This window comes from Pelobates fuscus, chromosome 12 (genome assembly GCF_036172605.1).
Source record: "Pelobates fuscus isolate aPelFus1 chromosome 12, aPelFus1.pri, whole genome shotgun sequence".
In the NCBI taxonomy this organism is placed as follows: Eukaryota; Metazoa; Chordata; class Amphibia; order Anura; family Pelobatidae; genus Pelobates; species Pelobates fuscus.
Genome location: NC_086328.1, coordinates 11215211 through 11241909, shown reverse-complemented (window position 1 = coordinate 11241909; position 26699 = coordinate 11215211). Strand labels below are relative to the sequence as shown.

The 26699-nt window shown below is 43.4% G+C and overlaps 1 protein-coding gene across 1 annotated transcript in view; it reads left to right on the top strand.

Annotated features, from left to right (window-relative positions):
• The window catches only part of LOC134579510 (dual specificity protein phosphatase 22-A-like), a 52998-nt gene that overhangs the window by 11825 nt on the left and 14474 nt on the right, over positions 1-26699 (top strand). Inside the window, exon 5 of the mRNA XM_063438819.1 lies at positions 6230-6279. Within this exon, the coding sequence (XP_063294889.1) occupies positions 6230-6279 (50 nt within the window). The remainder of the gene's footprint in view (positions 1-6229; positions 6280-26699) is intronic.

The window sequence follows — 26699 nt, the reverse complement described above, 5'->3', positions numbered from 1 at the left end:
CAGCAAGTCATCAGAACCAGAAAGCACTCAGCTATTGTGCTAATACCTGTAGTATTACAATTTGCACTAGTTTGCAGTGTTGGATCGTGTTTGGTTTTTTTGCTTTTTTTTGGGGGGGGGGGGGATGTTTTTCAATTTTCAGAAATGTAAAAACTACCATGGAACGTAGATTGCAGGTAAATATTCCTGGAGAGTTTGATGTCTATTTTGTTAAAGATTGCTGAGTTGACAACAACTGCTTTCTAAATGTTCACGGTATTACATATGTGACACATTAACTGCTGAGTGATTTAGAATGTTTTGTAGTACATTGGCAGTGGAGGGATAAAGCCACTAGTCCCCGCTGAGATGTGGACTGAATGCTGACAGCAGTGATTGCTCCAGATCTGCAGGCTACATGTAAGGTCCGATCCAGTTTACCCTGTGAGAGTAAGAAATGGCCATCTAACTCCTTAATTTATAGAAAAGGTTAATTTTCTATATTAGAGGTTTGTCGCTGGTTTAGAAACTGTAGCGGTCACCCCAAGAGAAGAGGGGTATCCTCTGCCAGAGATGTCCTTTTCCCCTAGGGTGGGTAGCGCTGCAGTGATCTCAAGTTGATCTCCAAGCAGTAAGAAGAGTGGTATAGCTCTTATAAGAGTTAGTGGTTATAACAAGTATAGCTGTTCCCTACAATCACGAGACGAGGCTGCGTGTTGAGGGTAAAGTGAACGGATTTTAATGGAGCCACACTTGGCCTTTTATGACAATCCCCATGCATGGGGTACTCCCACCTGGACCTGATGGAAGACTGAATTACAAAGTCACAGAACAATGACAACAGTGTTACAATGCATGACACTCCCATACATATCATACAATCCCTCCCCTCTGCCTGGGAGATAATGGAGTCAAGTACTGTATTAACTCCATTATCTCCAGGCGAAAAATAACACAGTTTACAGGCAACTCGCAAGTACCCCCAAAACTCACAGAAACCCCACAACCAGTATAACCTCTGATGGCCCCAATATGGGTGAGCAACATATCCAAAAATCACTCCGATCGGTTCAGGATTTTCATGGAAGTCTTCTTTTTGACTGACCGCACACGAGGCTCCTGCCCAAAATAGTTCCATAGATTCAGGATGTGTGGTCGGTCTCTTTCGGGAGCTTCAAATACGACAAAATGCAAATGGTAGCAGTTAGTGGGAGAACCAGATGTGTGAGTTTGGTTTCAACATTTGGTAGAAACGAACATAGGTGAGAGTGGAGGTCTCAGCCCATGTTCGGGCTGTTGAGTATCCAATATTAGTTCCATGCACTCAACTCCCAAACACTGCTGGAAGCATTCGCCAAAACAAGATGACTGCCGCCTCATGTTCATCCATATGAACGGTGGCCACCCAGCCGACCACTCAGAATGTTCGGAAGTTTTTTCGGTTTGTGGAGGTGTTAAAGAGGTCAAGTGGGTCAACTAGTGGCACGCGACTGTTCTCTGTGGTCCGAAACTTTGTTTGGTTAGTTGAACGGGGCAATGTTAATATAAGGGATAACCGTACGTGGCCGAAAAGACAGGCGAAGGGAATAAAAACTTTAAAATTCAGGGACAGTGGATCTGTCACAGAAACCATTTTTAATCCCTTAAGGACACATGACATGTCTGACATGTCATGATTCCCTTTTATTCCAGAAGTTTGGTCATTAAGGGGTTAAGCTGTTCACAAATGTCCACGCAGAGGTCAGATTAATATTGGAACTATTCTAATGTTCTCCTCAACTCTTTTATGTCTTATTCAGGGACACAAACCATTCTTGAAACCTGTCTTTTGGGGGCAAAAGGTGTGTGTCTGTGTCTATGTGTGTTTGTGTACAGTGTAATGGGTATATGTGTATGGCAAGCATTACATCTCTACTGGCAACCCATGCTCTAAATGCAATGTCCAATAGAGAACAATTCTAAGGAAACAAACCATCTAGGAGTGAAGCAATCACTATGTGGAATATCCCTGCCAATTGCCCTTTCTCTTGAAATCTTGCCCCCCCCCCCCAAAAAAAAATAATATTTTTTTTACATGTTTAGCCTTAGAACTTTGCAAAAGTCAGAACAAAGCAGTGATTAGCACAGTCCTAGTAAATCGTATTGGGTTCTCTACAAATGTAGCTCAAACATCTTCGGTGCCTTTGTTGGCCATCATTGCTCTAGAACGACAGGCTCCCGTTCTATACAGAGGACCTTTACATGGATAGTGTATGTATATGGGATGTGAAAGTATTGTATTTATTTCAGAGGAAAATTAACCTATATTGTGGTGTGTGTGTGTGTGTGTGTGTGTGTATGTATATATATATATATATATATATATATATATTGCTTATTTATTTTACTTTTTATTTCGGAGATCTTCATAGCACTCCGAAAGATAAAACAATGCTTTGTAAGATTATAAGATGACCGTATAAAACTAATCACAGTAAATTCCCTTTTTTTTAAAAAAAAAAAATTCCAAAATGCATGATGTTGGCAGCCACAAGTAATTTGTAAGGATTACCGCCGGGGAAGGTAATAACAGACAGAACAAACAGGCGGATCATTAATAGACTTTAAAGGAAAGGCATAGACCGCCTATAAAGAATGTTCACTGGTTGGGGAACATATAATGTGAGGGTGGGGGGCAGCTTTGATACACAATGGGTCAGTCTAGAGCAGTAAAGGCCACACTTGCATTCAAGATGTTTTGGAACTACATTTCCCATGATGCACAGCTAACTTAGTGAGCATATACTTTACAAATATCTAGGGTTCTTAAAGTTGGCGGTCTCTATCTCTAGTCCCTGCCATCTTACATAGACATACGAATTCTGTAAGAAATCCTTTTTACAAGCTTCTAATTCTCCAGGAATAGAGAGAGAAGGAACTGATAAACAATGGTGGTCTTGTATTGCGTGTATTAATGCTTGTCTGTGTGTGGCAAGAAGTGTGAGTCTTTCTGAATAATGTCTTCCTGATGTTTTGGCTATTTATAAACTCCAGATGTTCCCGCATAATCCATTTCCTGCTCTCTCTCCTCTCAGACAGCTGCAAACTAAGGCAGAAAAAAAAAGGCTTCTTTTTATGACGAATTCCCATACATTCCTTTTGTACAGGCCAGTACGGCGGTCGTTACGGCATGATTATTAATCTTTTATAGGATGAGGGTGCACTATAAACATGTAATCATAATGATATTTGTGTCGGAAGGGTTCCGTGATGACAGAGTATATTTTTAAGGAGAGAACCATGTGACGTTTTCAGGATCGAATAAAGACAGAATATCTTCCCAGCTGTTTACAAGAAAGGGTTAAACTGTTCGGGAGCACAGTATTGGGAAAGTTCATGTCTGGCTGCTGCCAACGTGAACACCAATGGCAAATAACCTCCATTTGATTAAATATGCATAGGGCTTTGGGCAGAGCGCAGGTAACTTTTTCCCTTTAGTAGTTATTACTGCTATTTACAAAGTTTCAATAAATTCAGCAGAGATGTAGAAATGGTGGACTAACAACAACAAGACAAAGGTGCTGAGGGCCCGGCTCTAATGAGCGTACATTCTAAGGGGTGGGAGGGACGATGTATGGTCTTCCGTCCATTATGTAGGGGCTTCATCTAGAGAGAAATCTAACTCTGCAGTAGATCTTATTCTTTGTTTTAACATTATTATTTTTTTAATGGTTTTCTAGAATGTTTCAAGTAAATGCATGTATGAATACATAACGAAAGAGACGACTTCTACAAGTAGTGGACCAGTCCACTAAACCCGTAGAGGTTCACACCTTTAGACGACACTCCAGAGGTGTCCAGGGGCATCACCCCTAAATGTTTAAACTACAGAAAGATCCTCAAGCTACTGGATAGAAGATCCAGAAACACGAGTATCGGCTGGAAAAATAATATAAGAAGTAAATGATAAAGTAATATAGGTAAAATAAGTCTCAAAACTAGATGGTCATAAATGGATAAAGAATAAATCAAGCCTAATGGCTAACCTCCTGTCCTGGGGTCTCTTCGGTACATCTACTATACTCAGACTCTGGACTTTAATGCAATCCGGTATGGTCCAAGTCTGAGACGTATTAGAAGTGTAAAAGAGAATGACCTAGAACCCATGGTGTCTGAGTCTTTAGATAGAGGTGGACATAGTAATAAATGACCCACTCTTAATTCTCTGAGATTCTAGTCACCTTAATAGGGTGAGTGGAGATTGAAAGATAAACGAAAAACCAAACAAGTAACTAAAATGGCTGAGAACTGAGTGTATTATTCAGATCTTATACAGTTTAATAAAATGTATCCAGATAGCTCTTATTTGTGTAAATATGAATGGCTCTGTAACAAGCTAATAAATTAAAACTTGTGCTGTTAGAGACTTGCTCTGACCATATTTGCTAGGTTTGTAACCAATTTACACTGATAACAGATGAATACGGGCTAAATGGTAAGTACACCTATTGTTTGTTGCAAATAATCAGTCCAAAATAACCATGATACAAACCCCCTATTATAAAGTACAAATAATGGTTGTAAAAAAAATCCCCACTCAAACTAGGTATTAGAAATGACAGGAGGAAGAAAAAAATAATAGTGTTAAAACAAAAACGTGCTACTGTGTAGAACCATACTTAGTGTTGGTTACCTGCACATAGTGATAAAGTGTCCTATAAGTGAGAAAAAGTGAGAGTGAAGGAATAAACCCTCAACCCGACGCGTGTTTCGGTGCCAGAGTGATGCACCTTCGTCAGGGGGTTACTCACTAAAAATCAAATGTCAATGTGGCAAACCTAGCCACTTCAGGCTATAGAACTGTCTCTCTAAAGGTTGTCCTAAGCACTGCTGCCATATTGTGTTTAAATGTAATTTGCTTTCTGTATTGAACTGTATGATTGCCTGTATCCCTATAGTATTCGTATGCTAGCAGCCGAAAGCCGCTAGCATTTACATGGCTGTTTCACGAACAGCAACTTTACCGGCTGTTCGTGAAACTAAATAAGTACCGAACCCAAGCCCACACACTGAGGGTCGTGTGGCACCAATTAACAGATTGCAACATTGTTGCAATCGGTAGTTAAGTGCTTTCCTGGGTGGCCGTCGTTCGACTACCGACCACGCGGCGGTTGGCCATCTTGGATCCTTTGTCTCCCCAGCGGTGTTTTGTCATCGAGTGCCTGGAACTGAAAACGGCTACTCGACGGCACGAACACTGCTGTACTTCCAGGCCGTTCGGGAACTCCGGTCTTCTCCTATTGTGGTTCCCCATCGGTGTTCGGTACTTTCAGACGATTTTAGTAATAAAGTGTATTTCGTGCGGCGTTCGGTTGTTTTAGTTGGGATCTGAGCGATACTCTCACGAAAGGTGTACTCAGACCCCAGCTATCTACCGAGCGTCCGTTCGTACAAATAAAGTGACTATTATTGAAGTTATAGATTTTTATGTGAATTGACGGTTCTGCTGCACGGAGGGATAATCCACTTAACGGTGTACTTCAGTGGGAGTGTCCCTCTCGTGCAGCAGTGCCTGATGGGAGAAATGCTCCAAATGTTAAGTCCCCCATGTAGTCCCCTACTGTATTACCCCTGCTATGTCAGTAAGGAAACCCCTTGCATAAATACTGGAAGCTGTGAATAAAGACCTCAGTTGACTCCCAGAACTGTGTTTGTCCGGGGATTTGGGATATTGCCTTACTTTTCAGCGCTGACTGTGGATTTACCCTTAATACCAGCGGAGATCGTGGGATTTAATATTGCTGCTCCGCTACAGTCAAAATTGCTGAACTAGAAAAATATGAAATGAGCTATGCTTCCAATTCGGCTACTTTGGCCTTAAATGTGAAATTCACTTTCACTTTAGTAAATAATCCTGATAGTGGGAGGAAAACGTGTGTGGATGTTTTATATTTTTATTCTGTGAGGACATTGAAAGTTAGGTCAGAATAATATGTATGTGTATATATATATTAATCCAGCTGGTAAGATCTACAACCTTTTTATATTGAATTATATTTTGTTTTATTATTTTGTGTTGTATAGATTCACTTTTAAAATTATTTTATGATAACCCGTTATTGTTTAACTGAATTATTTGTGATGGCATTTTCTTTCTATTTACCTGGGATAGCGATCGTTGGTGATTAGAGTATACAGTGTGTATATACGAGGATATAGAATGTAGATATTCCTGATTACATCATACTATGTTCTGTCTGTGTTTTTGCAGGAAATGAACTACCTCTGTATAGCGGCCTCTGATTCAGCCAGCCAGAATCTGTAAGTTGACAGATACTTCATATTTTCCTCTCTTGTACGTATCAGAAAGACGCCTTAAATTCACTGATCAGTTTCATTTCTTTCAAATCTTTGTGCCACATTGTGGAAAATACAAGCAGGATGTAGATGTATCTTCACAAAAATCTATGGATTGATGCATCCTTTCAGCTAAAAAGGCGTGACAGTGTGTCGATTCTGTGGTTGTGACTAAGTCCACATAACCACAAACTGAGGTAGAGATGGAAAATACAGATCTAGGTGCCCGATAATAACATGACAGAAGGACTAAATATGCTGTTCAATTTTGACAAGCAATGGTTAATCATGGTATCAAACAGTCCTTTTTATTTGTAATTTTTTTCTTTCATATGTGACGCCTGTTAATTCCCCCCTCCCCTCCAAATATACAAAGCAAAAGTGAGCTACAATTGAATTGTTAACTTTTCTGGGAAAAGTTGTAAATCCTCTTTCAGTTTCCTGAAGCTCTATTAGGCAAGTATAGTTTTCTAGAATTATTGAAGAAGCTGATGTTAACGTGAAAGAGTTATACTTGTCCTAAAATAATTCCGGGTCAACTAAAAGATTGTGTGCGGCAGATTGTAACGATAATAAATAATAATAAACGTAAAAGGTACGTCTGCAGGGACTTTGCAGCAAGCTGTTAGTAGTTATGGTGCCTGGAGTGGTTGAGTCATTCCTGAATTGTGAGTCAGGCCCTAAACTTATTTTCATAACTTACATTCATTACAACATACAGTGCCTTGCAAAGGTATTCACCCCCCTCCCCTCCCTTGACTTTTTACCTATTTTGTTACATTACAGCCTTAAATTCAATGTATTATTAATCTGAATTTTAAGTGATGGATCAGAACTCAAGAGTCTAAGTCGGTGAAGTGAAATGAGAAAAATATATACATAAAACTATTTTTTAGAAATAGAAAACAGTAAATTGGCATGTGCGTATGTATTCACCCCTTTGTTATGAAGCCCATAAAAAGCTCTGATGCAACCAATTACCTTCAGAAGTCACATTATTAGTGAAATGATGTCCACCTGTGTGCAATCTAAGTGTCACATGATCTGTCATTACATATACACACCTTTTTTGAAAGGCCCCAGAGGCTGCAACACCTAAGCAAGAGGCACCACTAACCAAACACTGCCATGAAGACCAAGGAACTCTCCAAACAAGTAAGGGAGATGCAGAGTTCCACAGCAGGGACTGGAGTATCTGTACATAGGACGACAATAAGCCGTACACTCCATAGAGTTGGGCTTTATGGCAGAGTGGCCAGAAGAAAGCCATTACTTTCAGCAAAAAACTAAGTGGCACGTTTTGAGTTTGCGAAAAGGCATGTGGGAGACTCCCATAATGTATGGAGGAAGGTGCTCTGGTCTGATGAGACTAAAATTTAACTTTTCGGCCATCAAAGAAAATGCTATGTCTGGCGCAAACCCAACACATCACATCACCCAAAGAACAAAATCCCCACAGTGAAACATGGTGGTGGCAGCATCCTGCTGTGGGGATGTTTTTCAGCAGCTGGGACTGGGAAACTGGTCAGAGTTGAGGGAAAGATGGATGGTACTTAATACAGGGATATTCTTGAGCTAAACCTGTAACACTTTGTGCGTGATTTGAGGCTAGGATGGAGGTTCACTTTCCAGCCGGACAATGACCCCAAACACACTGCTAAAGCAACACTTGAGTGGTTTAAGGGGAAACTTGTAAATATGTTGGGATGGCCTAGTCAAAGCCCAGACCTCAATCCAATAGAAAATCTGTGGTCAGACTTAAAGATTGCTGTTCACAAGCGCAAACCATCCAACTTGAAGGAGCTGGAGCAGTTTTGCAAGGAGGAATGGGCAAAAATCCCAGTGCCAAGATCTGGCAAGCTCATAGAGACTTATGCAAAGCGACATGGAGCTGTGATTGCTGCAAAAGGTGGCTCTACAAAGTATGGACTTTAGGGGGGTGAATAGTTATGCACATTGACTTTTTCTGTTATTTTGTCCTATTTGTTGTTTGCTTCACAATAATAAAAAAATAAAAAAAAAATCTTCAAAGTTGTGGGCAATTTCTGTAAATTAAATGATGCAAATCCTCAAACAAGGGGGGCGGGGCCGGGCCGCCGGGCCGATCGGACGCCATTAACAGGGGCTCCTGCACTATGCCGATAGAAAGGCATTAAAATAACCACCCCTGACCTCCCAAATACATAATACCCCGTTTAATAATGGTACCAGCTTACCCCAGGTGCCTGCATGATGCCCGCAGCAAGCCAGGCAAGTTGAGAAGGCCGGGACCGGCCTACATGTGGCAGAGAGCCAGAATCCTAGCGGCCATTACAGGCAGCACGACACTGCGGATCAGAGACACCCCGCTACAGACTCCTTCACGGGGGGAGAAACCAGGCTCGGGGCACGGCCCTGCCCCCCCCCCCCAATTAGCCGGCGGGGGATATCCCGGCTTCCAGGTGGAGGCGCGGATCGCAGCGGGAGTCCCCGCAAGGTTCGGATGCCGACCGCCTGCACTGGCACCGGCTGCATGGAACTCAGCCAGCCAGCAACATTGGAGGTACACGCAGAGGGGCAGAAACACCTGCCCGAGGAAGCACCCAAACCGGGAGCACAAAGGTTTGGACCCACACAGAGAGAGCCTCATTACCGGCAATAGCACTTTTTAGAGGCATTACCATAAAATTAAATGGCAGATCAGGCACTGACTTGAGGAACCGCACCAGCTTATACTCAGAGTCGCTTCTACATACCTTCACACATCCGGTGGGCATCAGCAGAATATACAAGGAAGGACTGGCATGGACAGCTCGAACAGGCCCAAAGGTACCGAGCGCTGAGCGGAATCTCCGCACTGCCCACGCGTCAACCGGAGCAGTGAGTACCCTGGTCTCTGGGTGGGGGGTCCCCGGAGACCAATGTCCCCGCTGCCGTGAGCCCTGTGGGGCGGGAAAGTGCTGACCTACCGGCGGACCGGTGCCCGTTGGGACTGTGTACCAGCTTCAAGAGTGAGGCCGGCAGGGGGTGAGACATGGGGGTGCTCGCACTATAGGGCACAATGTGATGCTGGGGAGGTGCATGGGGCGGGAGGACCACGGACTTTGTGGTGGGGTCTGGTGGACAATCTCTGCCCCTGAGTGCCCACGGCACCGCGGAGGACCCAGCCGGTGGGCAGGGGCCGGTGTGGAGAGGACGGGCGGAGGCTCGGAGACCCGAGGACTGTACTGCAGCAGAGACATGTGAGGCCTCCATTAGACTGCCACACACCCGCCATATAAGTTACTATCTGCCATGCTTATATATTGTTGCTAGCTTTCGTACTTATCCTCTCTGCATTTATTAATATTGATACTGCATTTCAGCGCCATAATTTTTTGCCATTCATTTTGATTGCCCTATATATTTTCGCTATAAATATGCAAGGATGGTATGGGAGCGTTATTTGCATCAAAATACCCAGTATTGCATAAGCTCCACTAGATGGCTGCCACCTATCTCGCAGGCCAACTACAATTACTTTTTATACACATGATGCATTCGTGTTGGTTTAACTTCTATGATACATGTTAACTACGTATAAGACTAGAGATTACGTACAGATTTTCTGCGCTATTAGATTTCGTTAAATTATTATTAAGGCATATATATGTTTAAGCCCACAAAGCGCGGCTACAAGATGCATAACCACGAAGCCTCACGCTCACGAGCAGCTAGCGTAACATAATACACATAATACGTCTGTTCCTTATGCGCAGTCCGTGCTGAAATATGTACCAATGCATTCCTGCAAAGTTTATATATGTTTGTATGTACTGCCTACCTCGCCTGAGCGCAGGTGATATTCTGCATTGCCCCTTTTGAACCGATACCTTAATCTAAGCTTGTATACCATGCATACAGTTTGTTGCGCAATCAGTTTTCTTTAAATTATTATTAAGGCATGCATGTGTTTAAGCCCGCAAAGCGCGGTAATAAGATGCATAACCATGAAGCCTCACGCTCACGAGCAGCTAGTGTAACATAATAAATCTGTTCCTTATGCGCAGAACGCGCTGAAATACGTACCAAAGCATCCCTGCAAAGTTTATATATGTTTATATGTACTGCCTAACGCGCCTAAGCGCAGGTGATATTCCGCATTGCCCCTTTTGAACCGATACCTTAATCTGAGCTTGTATACCATGCATGCAGTTTTTTGCGCTATTAGTTTTCTCGACATTATTATTAAGGCATACATGTGTTTAAGCCCGCAAAGCGCGGTTATAAGATCCATAACCATGAAGCCTCACGCACACGAGCAGCTAGCGTAACATAATAAATCTGTCCCTTATACGCAGTCTGTGCTGAAATATGTACAAATGCATTCCCGCAAAGTTTATATATGTTTATATGTCATGACTAATTCGCCTCTGCGCAGGTGATATTCTGCATTGACCTTTTTGAACCGATACCTTAGCCTCTGCGCAGGCAACTGTTTGCTTTCATAACAATCTATCCGATAAGAGAACTCAAGACATGAAACCAATAAACATATTTAAAACAAATCCTCAAACAATCCATGTTCATTCCAGGTTGTGAGGCAACAAAACATGAAAAATGCCAAGGGGGCGAATACTTTTTGCAATACACTTTACATCTTTAATATCCATTTTATTTCTATAACTCCCTCTTCATTTAGAGGAATGTTGTTGTTTTTTTCTTTCCTTTTTTTCTTTTTCATGTTTTAAAGAAATGTCTGAAAATTGGGGTAAACAGACAGCCATGGCAGATGGACACAATTTAGGAGAGCTTCTCTCCCAATATAATTTAAGCTTTTCTTTTAGCGTTATTTTTGAGATTGGTTGAGACTTGCCTTTCAGAACAGACTAGTCCGCCTTGGAGTAACTTAATGCATCAATCTTCCACCGTAGACCGGGTCCTCTGCTACCAACAGATTGGCCTAGTGAGCATCGTGGACAGGTGAGGTGGCCGATCTCCCAGCCCAGAACAAGCGGAGCCCCAACAATGCCATGCTGTTGCCCCATTAGCTCCTCTATGGACTGGCGGGATTGGTCCCTGTCCACATCTTGGAGGCTCCCCTTTTACTTTAGGGCCACATGATGCTGCCGTAAGACTATGCAGAAGATATGGCTTCCAACTTTACATGGTGGCCACCATGAGCTCCTCCATGTACCGCATTGAGATGTCCAGTAATATCTCGCAAAATCTCTGCTGATTTTTGGCAGAATGGACAAAATAGACTGCACCAATCTACTCCGTTGTTGCTGAGCAACTACTTACCTCAAAGCCAATCCTACATCCCCAGTGCAATTCTAGCACATTCAACCACAGAGAGGGCGGAGTGTGAGCCTTAATTGGTGTTTGGTCTACACTAGGTAAGTCTTGGGACTCCTTGGAGGGCTGTAATAGAGAGAAAAACTAATGACAACTATGGGCCTCTCCTATAACCATGCTTGAAAAACACATTTACCTACACATGGGAAAGTAGGCCTGAACTTCTTCATACTGTGTAACTTGGAGAGCACACGCTGATCTAGGTACCTCGTTGTCCTATCACTGCTTCACAAAATTAGTCGATGTGGAGCAACCGTTTTAATTTTTGGTGTTCCTATTGACTTACTGACAGCCAAGCCAATATCTTATTTCTTAGGCCTTAATTGTTCTGGTCGTTTACCTACTAGATGTCTAGGAGCCTCCTGGGTGGATTGTTCTTTTGGAAACACGACCGTATACATACCAGATAGATATATAGCTCTGTGATCAATGCAATACTTGTAATCTCTTTGCTATACCATGATATTGGGCCCAATGTGCTATTGTTCTGCCATTGCACAAAAAAGTAGCCAAGCTGTGACTATAGAAAATTGGAGATTTTTTTTTTTTCTTTAAATCCGCTAGTTTTTCCTCAATTTTTTGTTTTTCCAAATTAATTTGTTAAAATTCGATTTAATGAATAACTCTGTAAGGGTTTTTATCTCCAACCCCTTCTCCCATCTTCCTTTTTCTTAAAATATCAGAACCTCCTAATCCACATGGATTTCTTGTTCAGCCTTACTCTCTCACCATATCGCCGTCCTCACAATAGTATCTATTCCCTGCTTCCTATCTCCACCATCTTAATAGACTCCTCATCCGGAAATCTTTTCACAGTCTCTTCCTTCCCTTCCAAGCAACTTTTTATTTTTATTATTCAATAACTTCAATGTTTAGATGTTTAGCATTGCGCTGTGCCTTGATTATCCCTTGCACGTTTCTCAAAGTTATAAGAGCACATTTAATTGGGCCTTCAGGGTTGATAGATGCCTATGTGTGCCATATTGCATAGATTTCCCATCACTTTTATAAGCTACACACCCATGTCTCTACAGGTGAGCCTTTTTGTCTTACCATACACAAATATCTTCCAGAATTTAGTCCAATGTATTTCCCATATTTATTTATTAATAAAATATTTTTACCAGGAAGGATACAACACCACTCAGTACCTTTATGCGCAATACCATGTTTGCCATGGTGATTTTATGAGTAATTAAACAATGCTAAAATAAGCAACTATGTTAAAGGAAGAACAATGTGAGCACTATTTACTTGTAAAACAGATATTAAATCAGAGCCCCCCTGTGGCCAGACTGAGAATTGCATATAGCCAAAATTGTTCAAATAATTTAACTCGCTTCACTTTTTTTTTTCTAAATACTAGCAATTAAATACTTTAGATGCTGTCAGAGAAATCAGTTGTCATAACGTTTGCAGTAGCTTGCAAAAATGACACAAATGCATATAGTAACCTCTCAGAGAAAGTTCATGTTAACACACAGTTCTTATAGTCATCCTTCAGAACCGTAAACTTTTTAGAGATAATTTTAATTATTTTTTTTATTTTTTTACCATTTATATTTTCGTATTAAGAAAACAAATTGGGGGAAAGGGATACAAAAGTAAAGAAGGGAAGGGAGGGTTCAGCAGATGTTGTGTGTCTTTTTTTTTTTTTTTTGTATATCACTTAATCCCGTTTTATATTGTTAACTGTGTAGATCCTGACTAGGCCTTTACAGATTTCATATGAAACTTTGTTCTTTGATCATAGTAATCATCTCGCAGGTGATTGGCTGTCGCTGGTGCAAATGTTACCAGCACATGCTTTCCACCTGATCAAATAGTCAGACATCGGTCCTTGTGAAACAAAAGTTTGCAACAGGGTTGATCCAGGAGGGGTATGCCAAATGATTTAGGTAAACTAGGAAAATGGTCAGAGTTGTGGCAACTGACATTTAATGTGGATAAGTGCAAGATAATGCATCTTGGACGTAAAAACCCAAGGGTAGAGTACAGAATATTTGATAGAGTCCTAACCTCAACATCTGAGGAAAGGGATTTAGGGGTGATTATTTCTGATGACTTAAAGGTAGGCAGACAATGTAATAGAGCAGCAGGAAATGCTAGCAGAATGCTTGGTTGTATAGGGAGAGGTATTAGCAGTAGAAAGAGGGAAGTGCTCATGCCATTGTACAGAACACTGGTGAGACCTCACTGGGAGTATTGTACGCAGTACTGGAGACCGTATCTTCAGAAGGATATTGATACCTTAGAGAGAGCTCAAAGAAGGGCTACTAAACTGGTTCATGGATTGCAGGATAAAACTTACCAGGAAAGGTTAAAGGAACTTAACATGTATAAATTGGAGGAAAGACGAGACAGGGGGGATATGATAGAAACATTTAAATACATAAAGGGAATCCACACCGTAAAGGAGGAGACTATATTTAAAAGAAAAAAAACTACCACAACAAGAGGACATACTGTAGTCTTAAATTATAAATTTATAAAATATTTTACCAGGAAAGATACATTGAGATTTCTCTCATTTTTAAGTATGTCCTGGGATTAGAGGGGCAAAGGTTTAAAAATATCAGGAAGTATTTCTTTACGGAGAGGGTAGTGGATGCATGGATTAGCCTTCCAGCTGAAGTGGTAGAGGTTAACACAGTAAAGGAGTTTAAGCATGCGTGGGATAGGCATACGGCTATCCTAACTATAAGATAAGGTCAGGGACTAATGGGAGTATTTAGAAAATTGGGCAGACTAAATGGTTTTTATCTGCCGTCATATTCTATGTTTCTATGTTTCCAGGTATGGTTTTCGCTTGCTGCCTGAAGGAGGCCACAACATCGTGCCCAACTCCCAGCCTTTAACCCCACCACCTCAGTAGAGGTGACCCCTCGAGGGCCCCCCTACCAGCCACCAGTGCTGCACGGGCTGGCTCCACCCTGGGAAATTCGGCATCTGTCCCCCACTCCTGAGACTGTCCCCAAAAGGGAGTCCTGTATCAGCAAATACGCCAGACTCATCCGGACAACTTGGGCCAGACTAGTCTACTCCATGGGGTTTAACGCTACTCAAATGAGCCCTCTGGAGCCTACCTACTTTCAGGACATGTAGTCCAACCAAGGAGTCCAGAACTGCACACATTGGTCCGATCTGCCCTGAAGTGATGCTGTTAATGTTTCTATATTGTATAGTTCCTATATTTTAGCCAACCATTACCGTATCGTGGGGATGTCCGCCGTGCACCATTTTGTAGGGATCAACCCCATAGTAGCATTTAGCAGGTGACTGGTCAGCACGTTTCGAATGAAGATGAAGCATAGGAAGGGGTTGTTTCAGTAGATCGGTGTCCAAGATTTCCAATTAGACCATGGATCCTGTCCCTGAACGGGGAGATCTCAGGGCATGACCACCATATGTGAATTTCAGTGTTAATTTGATGTTCACACCTCCAGCATATCTCTGAAGCTCTAGGGTACATAAGGTGATGCCTGTCCGAAGTACGACACAAGCATGTGATCAACTTGTAATTTAGTTCATGCATCTTGGTACTCGCTGTACCTTGATGGGTCAGGATGTGATTCTTCTATCATTGGTTATCAAAGAGGGTGACATTGGTGTTCCGTTCCCAAGTCGCGATATACCGAGCATATAGTAACGATATACCCTGTTGGGGGTGCTCTCTATTGGCACAAAGACATCAAAGGAAGGGAGTTGCCTGGGATGGAAGTATAAGAGCTCTTTGGTGATAAACTGAAGTTTTGCATGCCAGATGGTGGTCACTCCGGAAGCCGTTCCAGCAGGCGCCGCAAGCCATTGGACGTACACCATTGCTGTGTGTGGACCCAGTCTGAGTTTGAGTTTTCAAGGACCCCAAGATCTCTGGTGGAGACTGCACCTGCTACCATAGGGTTATAGGTTAAAGGTGTCTGGGAGGATGGAGATGTGGTAAGGCAAGCAGTCATTTGGAGTGAGCACCCCCTTCAGAGTAGCTCCGATTAGTGGGTGTTCACGTACGAGCTTCTCCTTGAGTGGTTCCACCAACCAAGGCTGGGGGAGAAGACGTCCTTTGACTTGCATATGCTTGAGATTTATTTATAATTTCTGCGTGTAGACTGCGTGACAGTCGACTAGCCTGAGGAGATGAGCGGCGCGGTAATAAGTCTGAATTGGTGGGAGGCCAACTCCACCTAGCCTCTTTGGCAGAGATAATTGGGATTGTCTAACCCTGGGCAGGCTGACTTTCCAAACAAATCGAGGGCTGAGTTAAAAGATTGGAAAAAAGCTTTTGGCATGCTGATAGGGATAGTTTGCAATAAATAAAGCAACAGAGGCAAAAGAGGTTTGTCTTGGCCGTGTTAATTCTACCAAATCACAACACACACAATCTGTCCCTTCAGAGATGGGTAGGAAATTCTCCTGTTACAGCTGGCTTAGGTCTCTAGTTAGCCGACTGCCATCACACCATTTAAAAGCAAACTGATTGCAGAAATGACTGAGCTCTGCTTGAGCATAAGCAACTGGGAGTGCCTATGATTTTGTCCGCATTGAGTTTAAGGTTTGAAAGCTTGCCGTATGTCGAGAATGCCGACCAGTAAGTTGGGAAGGGAGTTTAGGGTAGTCTCAAGGAAAAAGAGCAGATCACGTGCATACGCAGCGACCTTATGGCAAACTCCTCCACATGTGAACCACGTTACACTACCATCTTGTTTGAACGCCTCGAGAAAAGGGAGAGCAGCCACCATTAATATTTCCGCTATGTGTCCTTAAAGGGACACTCCAGGGACCCAGACCACTTCTGCCCATTGGAGTGGTCTGGGTGCCAACTCCCACTACCCTTAACCCTGCAAGTGTAATTATTGCCGTTTTTTATAACCAGACAGCCACTAGAGGGCACTTATCTACCAGACAGCCACTAGAGGGCACTTCCTGCTTCATAGCACATAGAGTGTATAGAGTGTCACTGGACGTCCTCGCGCTGTGTGAGGACCTCCAGCGTCGCTCAATTCCCCATAGGAAAGCATTGCAATGCATTTTCAATGCTTTCCTATGGGGAGCTCTAATGCACATGCGCGGCATTGCCGCGCATGCGCATTGGGTCTCTCCGGCCGGTGGGCGGGATCAGTCTCGCCCACCGGCCAACGTAATGCAGAGGAGGAGGAGGAGCGGCGGCGGAGGAAGAAGCAGCGATGTGGGACATGTCACTGCCTCTGGTAAGTGACTGAAGGGGTTTTCACCCCTTCAGCAACCGGGGATGGGAGGTGGAAGGGAGAGGGGACCTGCAGTGCCAGGAAAACAGTTTGTTTTCCTGGCACTGGAGAGTCCCTTTAAGGTCATTATCTGCTATCATCTTATTCTGCTGCGGATGAACTACAGTCCAATGCTGGACAGCATTTTCTAGATAAGGGCCAATCCTGTCAAACTTTAATGAGAGGTCCCTGATTGGTGCTGGCTCTCTCTGGTTTCCTGGTTCTTTCTCTATATAATGCATCAACATGGGGTCACGCTCATCAGAAAGTCATTTAACTGTGATATTGCCTTAGAGTGAGATGAATGGCATGTGTCAGATACCAGTCCCTTGTGCTATGTGGTACATTGTGCAGCCAGAGTGTCGAACGGGTTTGTTTCTCACGATTGTACATAAACCGCATCTTCCTTGAACTCTGCAGTTTCTGTGAAGAAACACTTCCTCAAATTTCCACTTAATGTAGGCAGAGGCAGCCACCATTCAGACTGAGAGACCAGCTCCATTTTCTAGTACTTCTGTTTATCTGAAAGTCATTTCTTCTACTGTGTGTTTTTCAAGAGTGCAAAAGCAAAACACACGTGTGTAAGCTCATTTGGTTAATGCAATAATTTTAGAATGTTACATGTATATAAAATCTAGGGTGCCTTGAACACGCAATCTGCCTTATCAGTGTAGATTTATGTGTGATGCCGGCAGTATTACATTTAATTTATTTTCCCTAGAATAGTCTTGCTTTTCACGCTGACAAATGAGAGTAGTAAGATGGGAATCTAATCAAAACTATACTGACAACCACAAACCTGGAGCAAGAGGAGATGGACAAAATATATACGCTAAAGAGCAATGCTGTGTATTCGCAGAGTGGTGGAACCAAGCAGCTGCAGCAGACTGACACTCACTGTATGGGCTCCGTAACATCTCACTATATTCCTGACTTTCCAAGCAGTCCCCCGACCCGAAAACTGAGGTGCAGGCACACCAATTTGCCATTGGTTGCAAGACCAAAAAACAAACCCGACAAGGCCGGAACGGGTATAAACATTGAAGATCTGCTGAGGCAAGCGCATGGCACGTGTGGGCCCAAGATGGTCACCAACATCGATGACTTCTCTGACTCTGATGACCTACTAATGTACAGGAAATCTGCTATCCTGTTCTCTTCCACAACCTCACACAGCTACTCGGGGGGATGACTCCCAGCCTGTGACTATGACCGCTCTGAAGAAATTACTCTCTAATCTCCAGAAAACTATACAGGAGGATGTGGCTAATCTTAGCTCAGACCTTTCAGGCCTAGTAACTCGCCTGGGGACCATAGCGGCAGCATCTGTGCAGCAGTCCCAAAAGCTTACTGCTCTTGACACCAAAGTGCAGAGTCTTAAGAAACAGGAACTTACCTTTTGAGCAATGCTTCGCTCTCCTAGAAGATGCATGGTGCCTCAACAACCTCAAGTTACCTGATGAAATCCCACCAGTGGAACTCCCGCATCTTGTGCGGAGACAGGGAGACATCTTGTGCTGACTCCCAAACAAGCCGCGAATATCACAATCGATGGGACCTCCAGAGTTCCTAAGCACCGGAGTCTGCCGCTAGGGACCTGGTGACACGTTTTACCTGCAACATGGACAAGACGGCGGTGATAAAGACTTTACCATATATGTTCAAGAAGATATTTCTCACATTCTATGCTGATCCCACTGGAGAAACCCTACAGTAGAGGAAACTGAGACCGCTTCAGGTCCTGCGAGGCGATACTACCTACAGCGTCCATGATCTGGTAGAAGCGGCGCTGTGCTGGAGACCCTGGGCCTCCTGCAAGATTTCATAGCCAGGCTTGGCCCCCGCTGCGCCCCCGCATCATTGCACCAGTGGGACCTAGCGAAGGTCACTCCTTTTGTCCAAGTCGGACACTTGCGCAGCAGCCTTTACCTGAGGCTACCCATGCGTTTCCATGCACCGGAGTGGTGTTATACTTTGTTTAATATTTGTTTGATTTTTATCTTCTTTTACATGTCTAACACATTCTGAAATGTTTTAATTACAGTCTCCTGACGAGGGCTACAAAGACCCATTTTTTTTTTAAGATTCTCCCCCGGCCTCTGTGTCAGTTGCAGATATTCCCTCTTGTTTGCTATTCCCAGAGGTTTAAACCTACACGAGGATTCCTACCTATTATCCTACGTCCCAACGGCCAACATAGTGACCTCCAGTTTGCCTAAGCCTGGTTGATAGCCTAGCATTAATGCATACTGCACTCTAACCCGATCTCAATTATTTTACTTTAGCTTTGGATTTATTATTATTAGCCTCATTGCATACACTCATTTGCACTGACATATCTAGAGTAAACACTCCTAGTATTGATATAAATTTGAAATGACTTCTCGTTAATTATCTCATAGGCCGTCTACAGGTTTGCCTATTATATGTATACTCTGGGAACTCTATATAACTAAAAGAAACTCCCCTTACTGACCACAGCTCTCACTGTACATTTCCTGTGCTTACCGTATTTGCTCATTAATGTTGAATTGTTGCTATAGCTTTGTACCTACCTGACGTGATCAGTGGCGTACACAAACCCATGGGGCCCCGGTGCGAAAACTGATCCGTGGGGCCCCCCCGCGCGCGCGCTTACTCTGCGCGGGCTGGGGCCGCAACACATGGCGGCGGGAACCTGGTCGCAGGGCTGCAACCCCTGCGACCACGGTATGTACGCCAGTGCATGCATAAACACATACACTTAAAGGACCACTACAGACACCCAGATCACATCAGCTCAATGAAGTGGTCTGGGTGCCAGGTCTCTCTAGTTTTATCCCTGCAGCTGAAAACATAGCAGTTTCAGAGAAACTGCTATGTTTCACTGAGGGTTAATCCAGCCTCTAGAGGCTGTCTCATTGACAGCCGCTAGAGGATTTTCTGCGATTCTCACTGTGAAAATCACAGTGAGAAGACGCTGAACGTCCATAGGAAAGCATTGAGTAGCATTGAGTAATGCTTTCCTATGGGCGGTTTGAATGCGCGAGTGGCTCTTGCCACGCATGCGCATTCGGAGCTGAGAGGCGGATCGGGGCGGAGAGATCCCCAGCGCCAAGGGAGTCCGGCGCTGGAGAAAGGTAAGTGCTTAAGACACACACGCACACATTAACTGACAGACACACACTCAGTGACAAACATACATACACACTCACTAACAGACGCACACAGACACACTCTAACACTAACACGCACACTAACACACACACACACTAACACACACTCTAATACTAAAACACACACACACTCTAACACACGCTCACACACACTCTAACACACGCTCACACACACACACTCTAACACTCACACACACACACACACACTAACACACACACTCACTAACACTAACATACACTCACACTAACATACACTCACACTAACATACACTCACACTAACATACACTCACACTAACACACACTCACACTAACACACACTCACACTAACACACACTCACACTAACATACACTCACACTAACATACACTCACACTAACATACACTCACACTAACACACACTCACACTAAGATACACTCACACTAAGATACACTCACTCACACTAAGATACACTCACTCACACTAAGATACACTCACTCACACTCACTCACTCTAACATACACTCTCTCACACACACACGTTTTTTTTTTGTATTTTTTTTTTTATCCCCTCAGCCTCCTTACCTGTGGGAGAGCTGAGGGGATTCCCTGGGGTCCAGTGCTGTCACCCGGCTGGCTGGCTGGTCCTGCGGGCGCGCGAGGGAGCACTCTCCCCTGAGTGCTTCCTCTTCAGCTCCCTTGCGCACCGCATACTGATACCGGAGCCGGAAGATGACGTCATCTTCCGGCTCCGGTTTCAGTGCGGTGCGCGAGGGAGCTGAAGAGGGAGCACCCAGGGGAGAGTGCTCCCTCGCGCGCCCGCCAGCCTGGTGACAGCAGGGCCAGCCTCGGGGGGGCCCTGAGGTGGCCGGCTCTTGGGCCCCCCAGGAGAAGAGGCTGGCCCTGTGGGTACATACCGGGGGGACCCCTGCGACCCCGGTATGTACGCCACTGGACGTGATGTTATTTCTATAATGACCGTCGGATGAGCAAAAAAATAAAGAATTAAAGAAAGAATATAGCAGAAAATCCCAGCTTCTAACTTTAAAGGAACACTATAGTGTCAGGAATACAAACGCAGTCAAAAGGTCATTTTACTCCCTTTTTCTCACACGCTCCGCCGCAACAGCTGAGATGCTAAATCCTGATCTCAACCAATCCAATGCTCTCCTATAGGAAAACCTTGGGAGGCTGTGGCGGATGCCATCTACCCGTCTAAAACTTTAAAAAGGCTATATCTATTCTTTTGGCTCTCCCTACCTTCCCATCAATGTAGCCCCTAGAGCATCACACTCCACCGTGCCTGCTAGTAGCCAGGGAGAGCTGGAGTACCTCACTGCCTTGCGCAGAACCTGACCATATTTCTTCTTGAACTCCGGCTGAGCCACAAGCATCACCTGAGCCCGGTCAAATTGTTCCACTGTTTTGACCCCTTACCAGAGTGCTAATAGAGTGCTATTTAGAGGGGCGGTACAGGGCATACCTAAGAACACTCGCTTCTTCAGCCCAAAGGAGCCCCCGTAAAATGATTGGGACCTAGCCGCAACCGGCCTGGAACTATTTTTGACAGGACTTCCATAGCGAATCAATGTATCTCTCTATAGGGAAAGTTCAGTGCCTCCATGCAGCACTGACACAGGAAGCACGTTTAGTGCCGTCTGAGTGAATGCCACTAGAGGTGTTACTAGGCAGCAATGTAAGCACTGCTTTTTTTATTTATTTTTTTTCTGAAAAGGCAGTGTTTACAATGCTACCACTGCAGGGACTGGCTATAGACCCCAAAACCACTACATCAAGCTGTGATTCTGGTGACTATAGTGTCCCTGTTACCTTATCTAGTTATTAATCCTAATGTGGGTACCTGGAGTATGGCTTTATTTGTAAAGAACGGTTTATTTTTTCTAAGTAATGATGTCTCGGTAAGGATTTTTACTCTAAAACAAAATTCTCAACACGTCACTTGTTAATGTGTAGTTCTTGGGTTGCATTTTCAAATAGTTTTAGAGGAAATTTCTCTGAATAAGGTTTGTTTTGTTTTGTTTTTTGTCTTTTGTTTGTAGTTACAGAGCTATACCACAGGAAGGAAACCTAATTAATTTATCTATTTTTGCAGATATTTTAATTTTCTTGTCTTTATTATACAACCTGCATAAAGTACATAGAGAGGATTTTATGGTTGGAAACTGGGGAAAGTTCACCTTGCTTAAAAAATAAGTCGTATTATGTGAAACTTTGTCCCCAGTGATACGGAGAAACTGAAAACTTAGTCAAATACATCAAGGAAAACAGAGTTCTTACATTTTGAGTCTGACTCGTAGGCTCATGTACAAATTCTCTTTTAGTGCTGTCAAACAGTAGCTCCCCGTGTCTTTCTAATTTATATGTTCCCAGGCTTAGGACATCACTTTTGGACATCACCGTAATGTAGTATAAAACAAACAAAATAAACGCTGCATATTTTTGCATGTGAGGATCTAAAAAAGGATTACTATCACACTTCAGATCTTCTTGATATAAAGAACATTGATTGCAAAACTGAATTGAATTTTATACTTTGTCTAAATATGGTTCATGTTTGCTGTTTATGTTGTAGGGTTTATGTAAACACAACTTTGTATTAAGCACAGTATTTGTATTTATTTATTTTGTGTGTTTAAATATTAGTTCAGCAGGGCATCACCCTATGTTGGGACCGTCCTGGTGACTTTGGTGTTGTTGGGAGGTATGCCATTGTTAATGCACTTAAACTGCTTGACAAAAAAAATACTGCATCCAAGCACTCATTACACCATAATCACTCAGATAAGTGGAGTTGGTAATGGTGCTAAAAGTGCTCGTTGATGCTGTTCTAATACTACCGAGCTGAATTTGAGCTGCATACATTCTTAAACTCTCCCATTTTATTATTTCTCCCTGCATGAGGACCTCCCACCATATTAATATAAAAAATAAACACCAATTTATTAAATTAACATGTTGGGAGTTATTAGAATGCCATTTTTTATTTTTATTTTTTTTATTCTTTATTTATTACAAGGTTTCAACATCATATGCAACAGTAACAATATCATATATAAAACCATATGAACACATTCAGGCCGTTACAGATAAAGGAAGTTCGCATAAAAGTACAACCAAAAAACCACAGTCGGTAACGCTGGATATGGTGATTGCACATCTGCCATGAAGGGCCACATAGGTTTATGGTGCTCCACCCAATTTTATTATAAATAGAGAAAGAAAGAAACATGACTGGCTTTATCACATGAGTCGTGTTAACCAGAAGAATAATTTCATTGCTTCAGTTGAACTATGTGTTACTCTGGTACATCTCCCCTCTCCATCCCTGAGTATGAGGTTTCCTCTATGGATGCTCCGTCGAATCAAGACAATCCCTAGGCATTTGTAGCTCCCTGCAAGCAGGGCAAAAGAGGTACCGACAGATGGAAAGGGAGAGAAGAACCAGTCAGAGTTAAGAGAAAAATAGTGATAGAAAGTATTAAAGAGAGAGAGAAATTAGAGTGAGGAACAAAAGAGGAGTCTGGGGGGGGGGAGGAGGAGGGAGGGAGGTGTAAAGGGGGAGACGCGGGAACCCATCCGCACATTTGATAATCAGTGTATGTAATCAAAGTGGTGTACCGTATTTCGACGACTACGAGATGTATGACATCTATGGGGCCATTTGCGCCCTGCAGACCTCCCAGCAGGATCCTGAAAGTCCCGCTAAGGGAGAAAACATGGAGTGAATTAACAGGTGATTAGAAATTCTCAGAGAGGGGCATGGGGGAATGAGCCCATCTCCCCCATCTCCTAATCGCCCACTCCACTGTCTATCCATGAAGCCCAGACCTTTTCAAACTTCGCAATCGTGCCTCTGACCTAGAATGCCGTTTGTTAACCACTTAATTGTGCAATAAAAACAGATATTTTTGCTTACTGTAAATTATTTTTTTCTTAATATGGTGGCAGTACCTGTGGGTTATGCATCCTTAATTGGGACAAGTATCTATAAGATAGGAGTTAATTAAAAGCGTCCCCCGGCAAACCCACCTCAGTCGTAGCAAGAAAACACACCACACAAGTAAAATACAACAAATACATTTTTAATTCAGAGGGAGGGAGTATTGTGCTACCACCATATTAAGGAAAAAAAGAATTTACGGTAAGTAAAAATGATTTTTTTCTCGCATATGGTGGCAGTACCTTTGGGATAAAGCAAGATTCCCATTGGGTGGTGTGGCAAACCTAGCCACTTCTGGACTGTAATATAGAAAGGGTGTCTGTACTATGTGCTGTGTGTATTCTGCTATGTAGCCTGTGTGGTAGATGTAAATGTACTGTGTATCTATGCTATGGTAATTTGCATGCTGGCAGCCGTAAGCTACCAGCATGCAAGTACTTCGTTCGCCGAACAGCGGCTATCCGGGCTGTTCGTGGAACGAATGCGGGCTCCCCTGATAGACCACACACTTAGAAGCGTGTGGCACTCGTTAACCGATTGCAACAATGTTGCAATCGGTAATTAGAAGCTCTCCTAGGTGGCCGTCGTTCGGCTACCGACCATGCGGCGGTCGGCCATCTTGGATTCGCTATTCTTCAGCGGTGTTTGGTCGTCGAGCGCCTGGAACTGAAAACGGCTACTCGACGACACGAACACCGCTGGACTTCCAGACCGTTCGGGAGCCCGGTATTCGGTAGAATCGTTCCCCCAAGTATAATCGACAGTTTGAGGGGAACTTCGATGTAAACTGTATTTGTTGCAGCGTTCGGTCAATTCAGCTGGGATCTGAGCGGTATTCACACAAAAGATGCGCTCGGACCTCAGCTATCTACCGAACGTTCGGTTAGTTAAATGTACCGTATAAAACTTATAAAACGGATTTTAAGGTGAATTGTCAGTTTTGCTACACGAGGGGATAATCCACTTAATCGTCCATTTTAGTGGGAGTATCCCTCTCGTGTAGCAATGTACCTTGGGAGAATTACACTGTATTATGGTAGAAATCCCCTGAAACCTCTGTCAGGAAACCCCTTGCATGGGGAACTGTATAAATATACAAGCCTGTGAATAAAGCCAGTTAGTTGACTCCCAAACTGTGTTTCGTCCGGTTATTGGGAGGATTGGGATATTGCCTTACTTTTCAGCGCTGACTGTGGATTTACCTATGATACCAGCGGAGATCGTGGACTCTAATACTACCCTCCGCTACAGGTGGGCTTTACGCCACAACTGCTTGAAGCACCTTACGCCGAAATGCAGCTTCAGAGGATGAGAATACATCTAGCCTGTAATGCCTGATGAAGGTGTTGAATGATGACCAAGAGGCCGCCTTGCAAATTTCTTCAGGCAAAGCATGAGCCTTTTCTGCCCATGATGTGGACATTGCTCTTGTGGAATGTGCTTTAAGAGAAGTAGGTATAGGAAGGTTACTGGAAGCATACACCATCTTGATTGTATCAATCAATCAACCGAGAGAAATTGACAAACAGGTGATCAGATTTTATATAATTGGCAGTTCTTGAAAGGTAGATCTGTAAAGCTCTTCTAACATCCAGTTTACGCCAATTTAGTTCCTGCAGCGAGGTGGCATTATTGCAGAAGGAAGGTAAAACGATGGGCTGATTAACAGAATCTAGATCTAGAAGCAATAAAGTTTGGAAGGAATGATTAGGATGGAGCACTACCTTATCTTGATGGATTATAATTAATTTGTCCGATGAAGAAAGAGCCTGAAGTTCACCTACTCTTTTGGCAGAGGTGATGGCCACCAAGACGGCCGTCTTGAGTGTAAAATTCTTCAATGGGACCTTCTCCAAAGGTTCAAAAGGAGTTTCACAGAGCGCTTGCAGGACTGAAGAAAGATCCCAGGAGGGAATCTATGACTTCCTGGGTGGTCTAAGAAGCCTTACTGCTCTGAAGAATCTCCTAATTAGAACATGCAACGCTAAATCCTTCACTAGAAAAAAAACTCGAGACAGTTGGACTGTCAAAGTGGGAAACACCCAGACCTTTGTGAAGCCCATCCTGAAGGAAGTGTAAAATAGAATCAATCGAAGGATGTACTTGAAGACCTTGATGTTCCTTACACCAATGTAGAAATGTTGCCTAAATTCTCATGTACAACTTTGAGGTGGAACATCTGGTAGATTGAAGGAGTAATTGGACCCTGTCTTCCTGAAGACCCTGATGACTAAGGATTAGCCTTGCAACAGCCATGCGGCAATCTGAACATCTGTAGAATTTCCAGAGGGAACTCTGTTTTCTATCAGAGCTTTTAAGATTGGAAGTTCCCAGTACGTGGAAGCCATCTCCTTCAAGTCTGAAAACCAGCTCCTGTTTGGCCAGTACGGAATGATTGCTAGAACCACTACCCTGTCTGTTCTTATCTTTTGAATAATTCTTGGGATCAGCTTTATTGGAGGGAAGATGTACATTAGGGAGAAATCCCATTGGAGTGATAGACCATCTATCTATTGAAGATGATCTGTCCTGAACCAGGGAGGCAAATTTTGGAACCTTGGTGTTCTCTCTTCTTGCCATAAGGTGGTCTAGGTGACCTTAAATGTCCTTTTAGTCATACCTTGCATGGGCCAGAAGTTACTGCTATTTTGCTATCTCTGTGCGACTTCCAAGATGGCTTCTTGCTTCTCTCTCCTGTGACTTCTCTTACCCCATGCCCTTGTGCTAAAGAGAGAG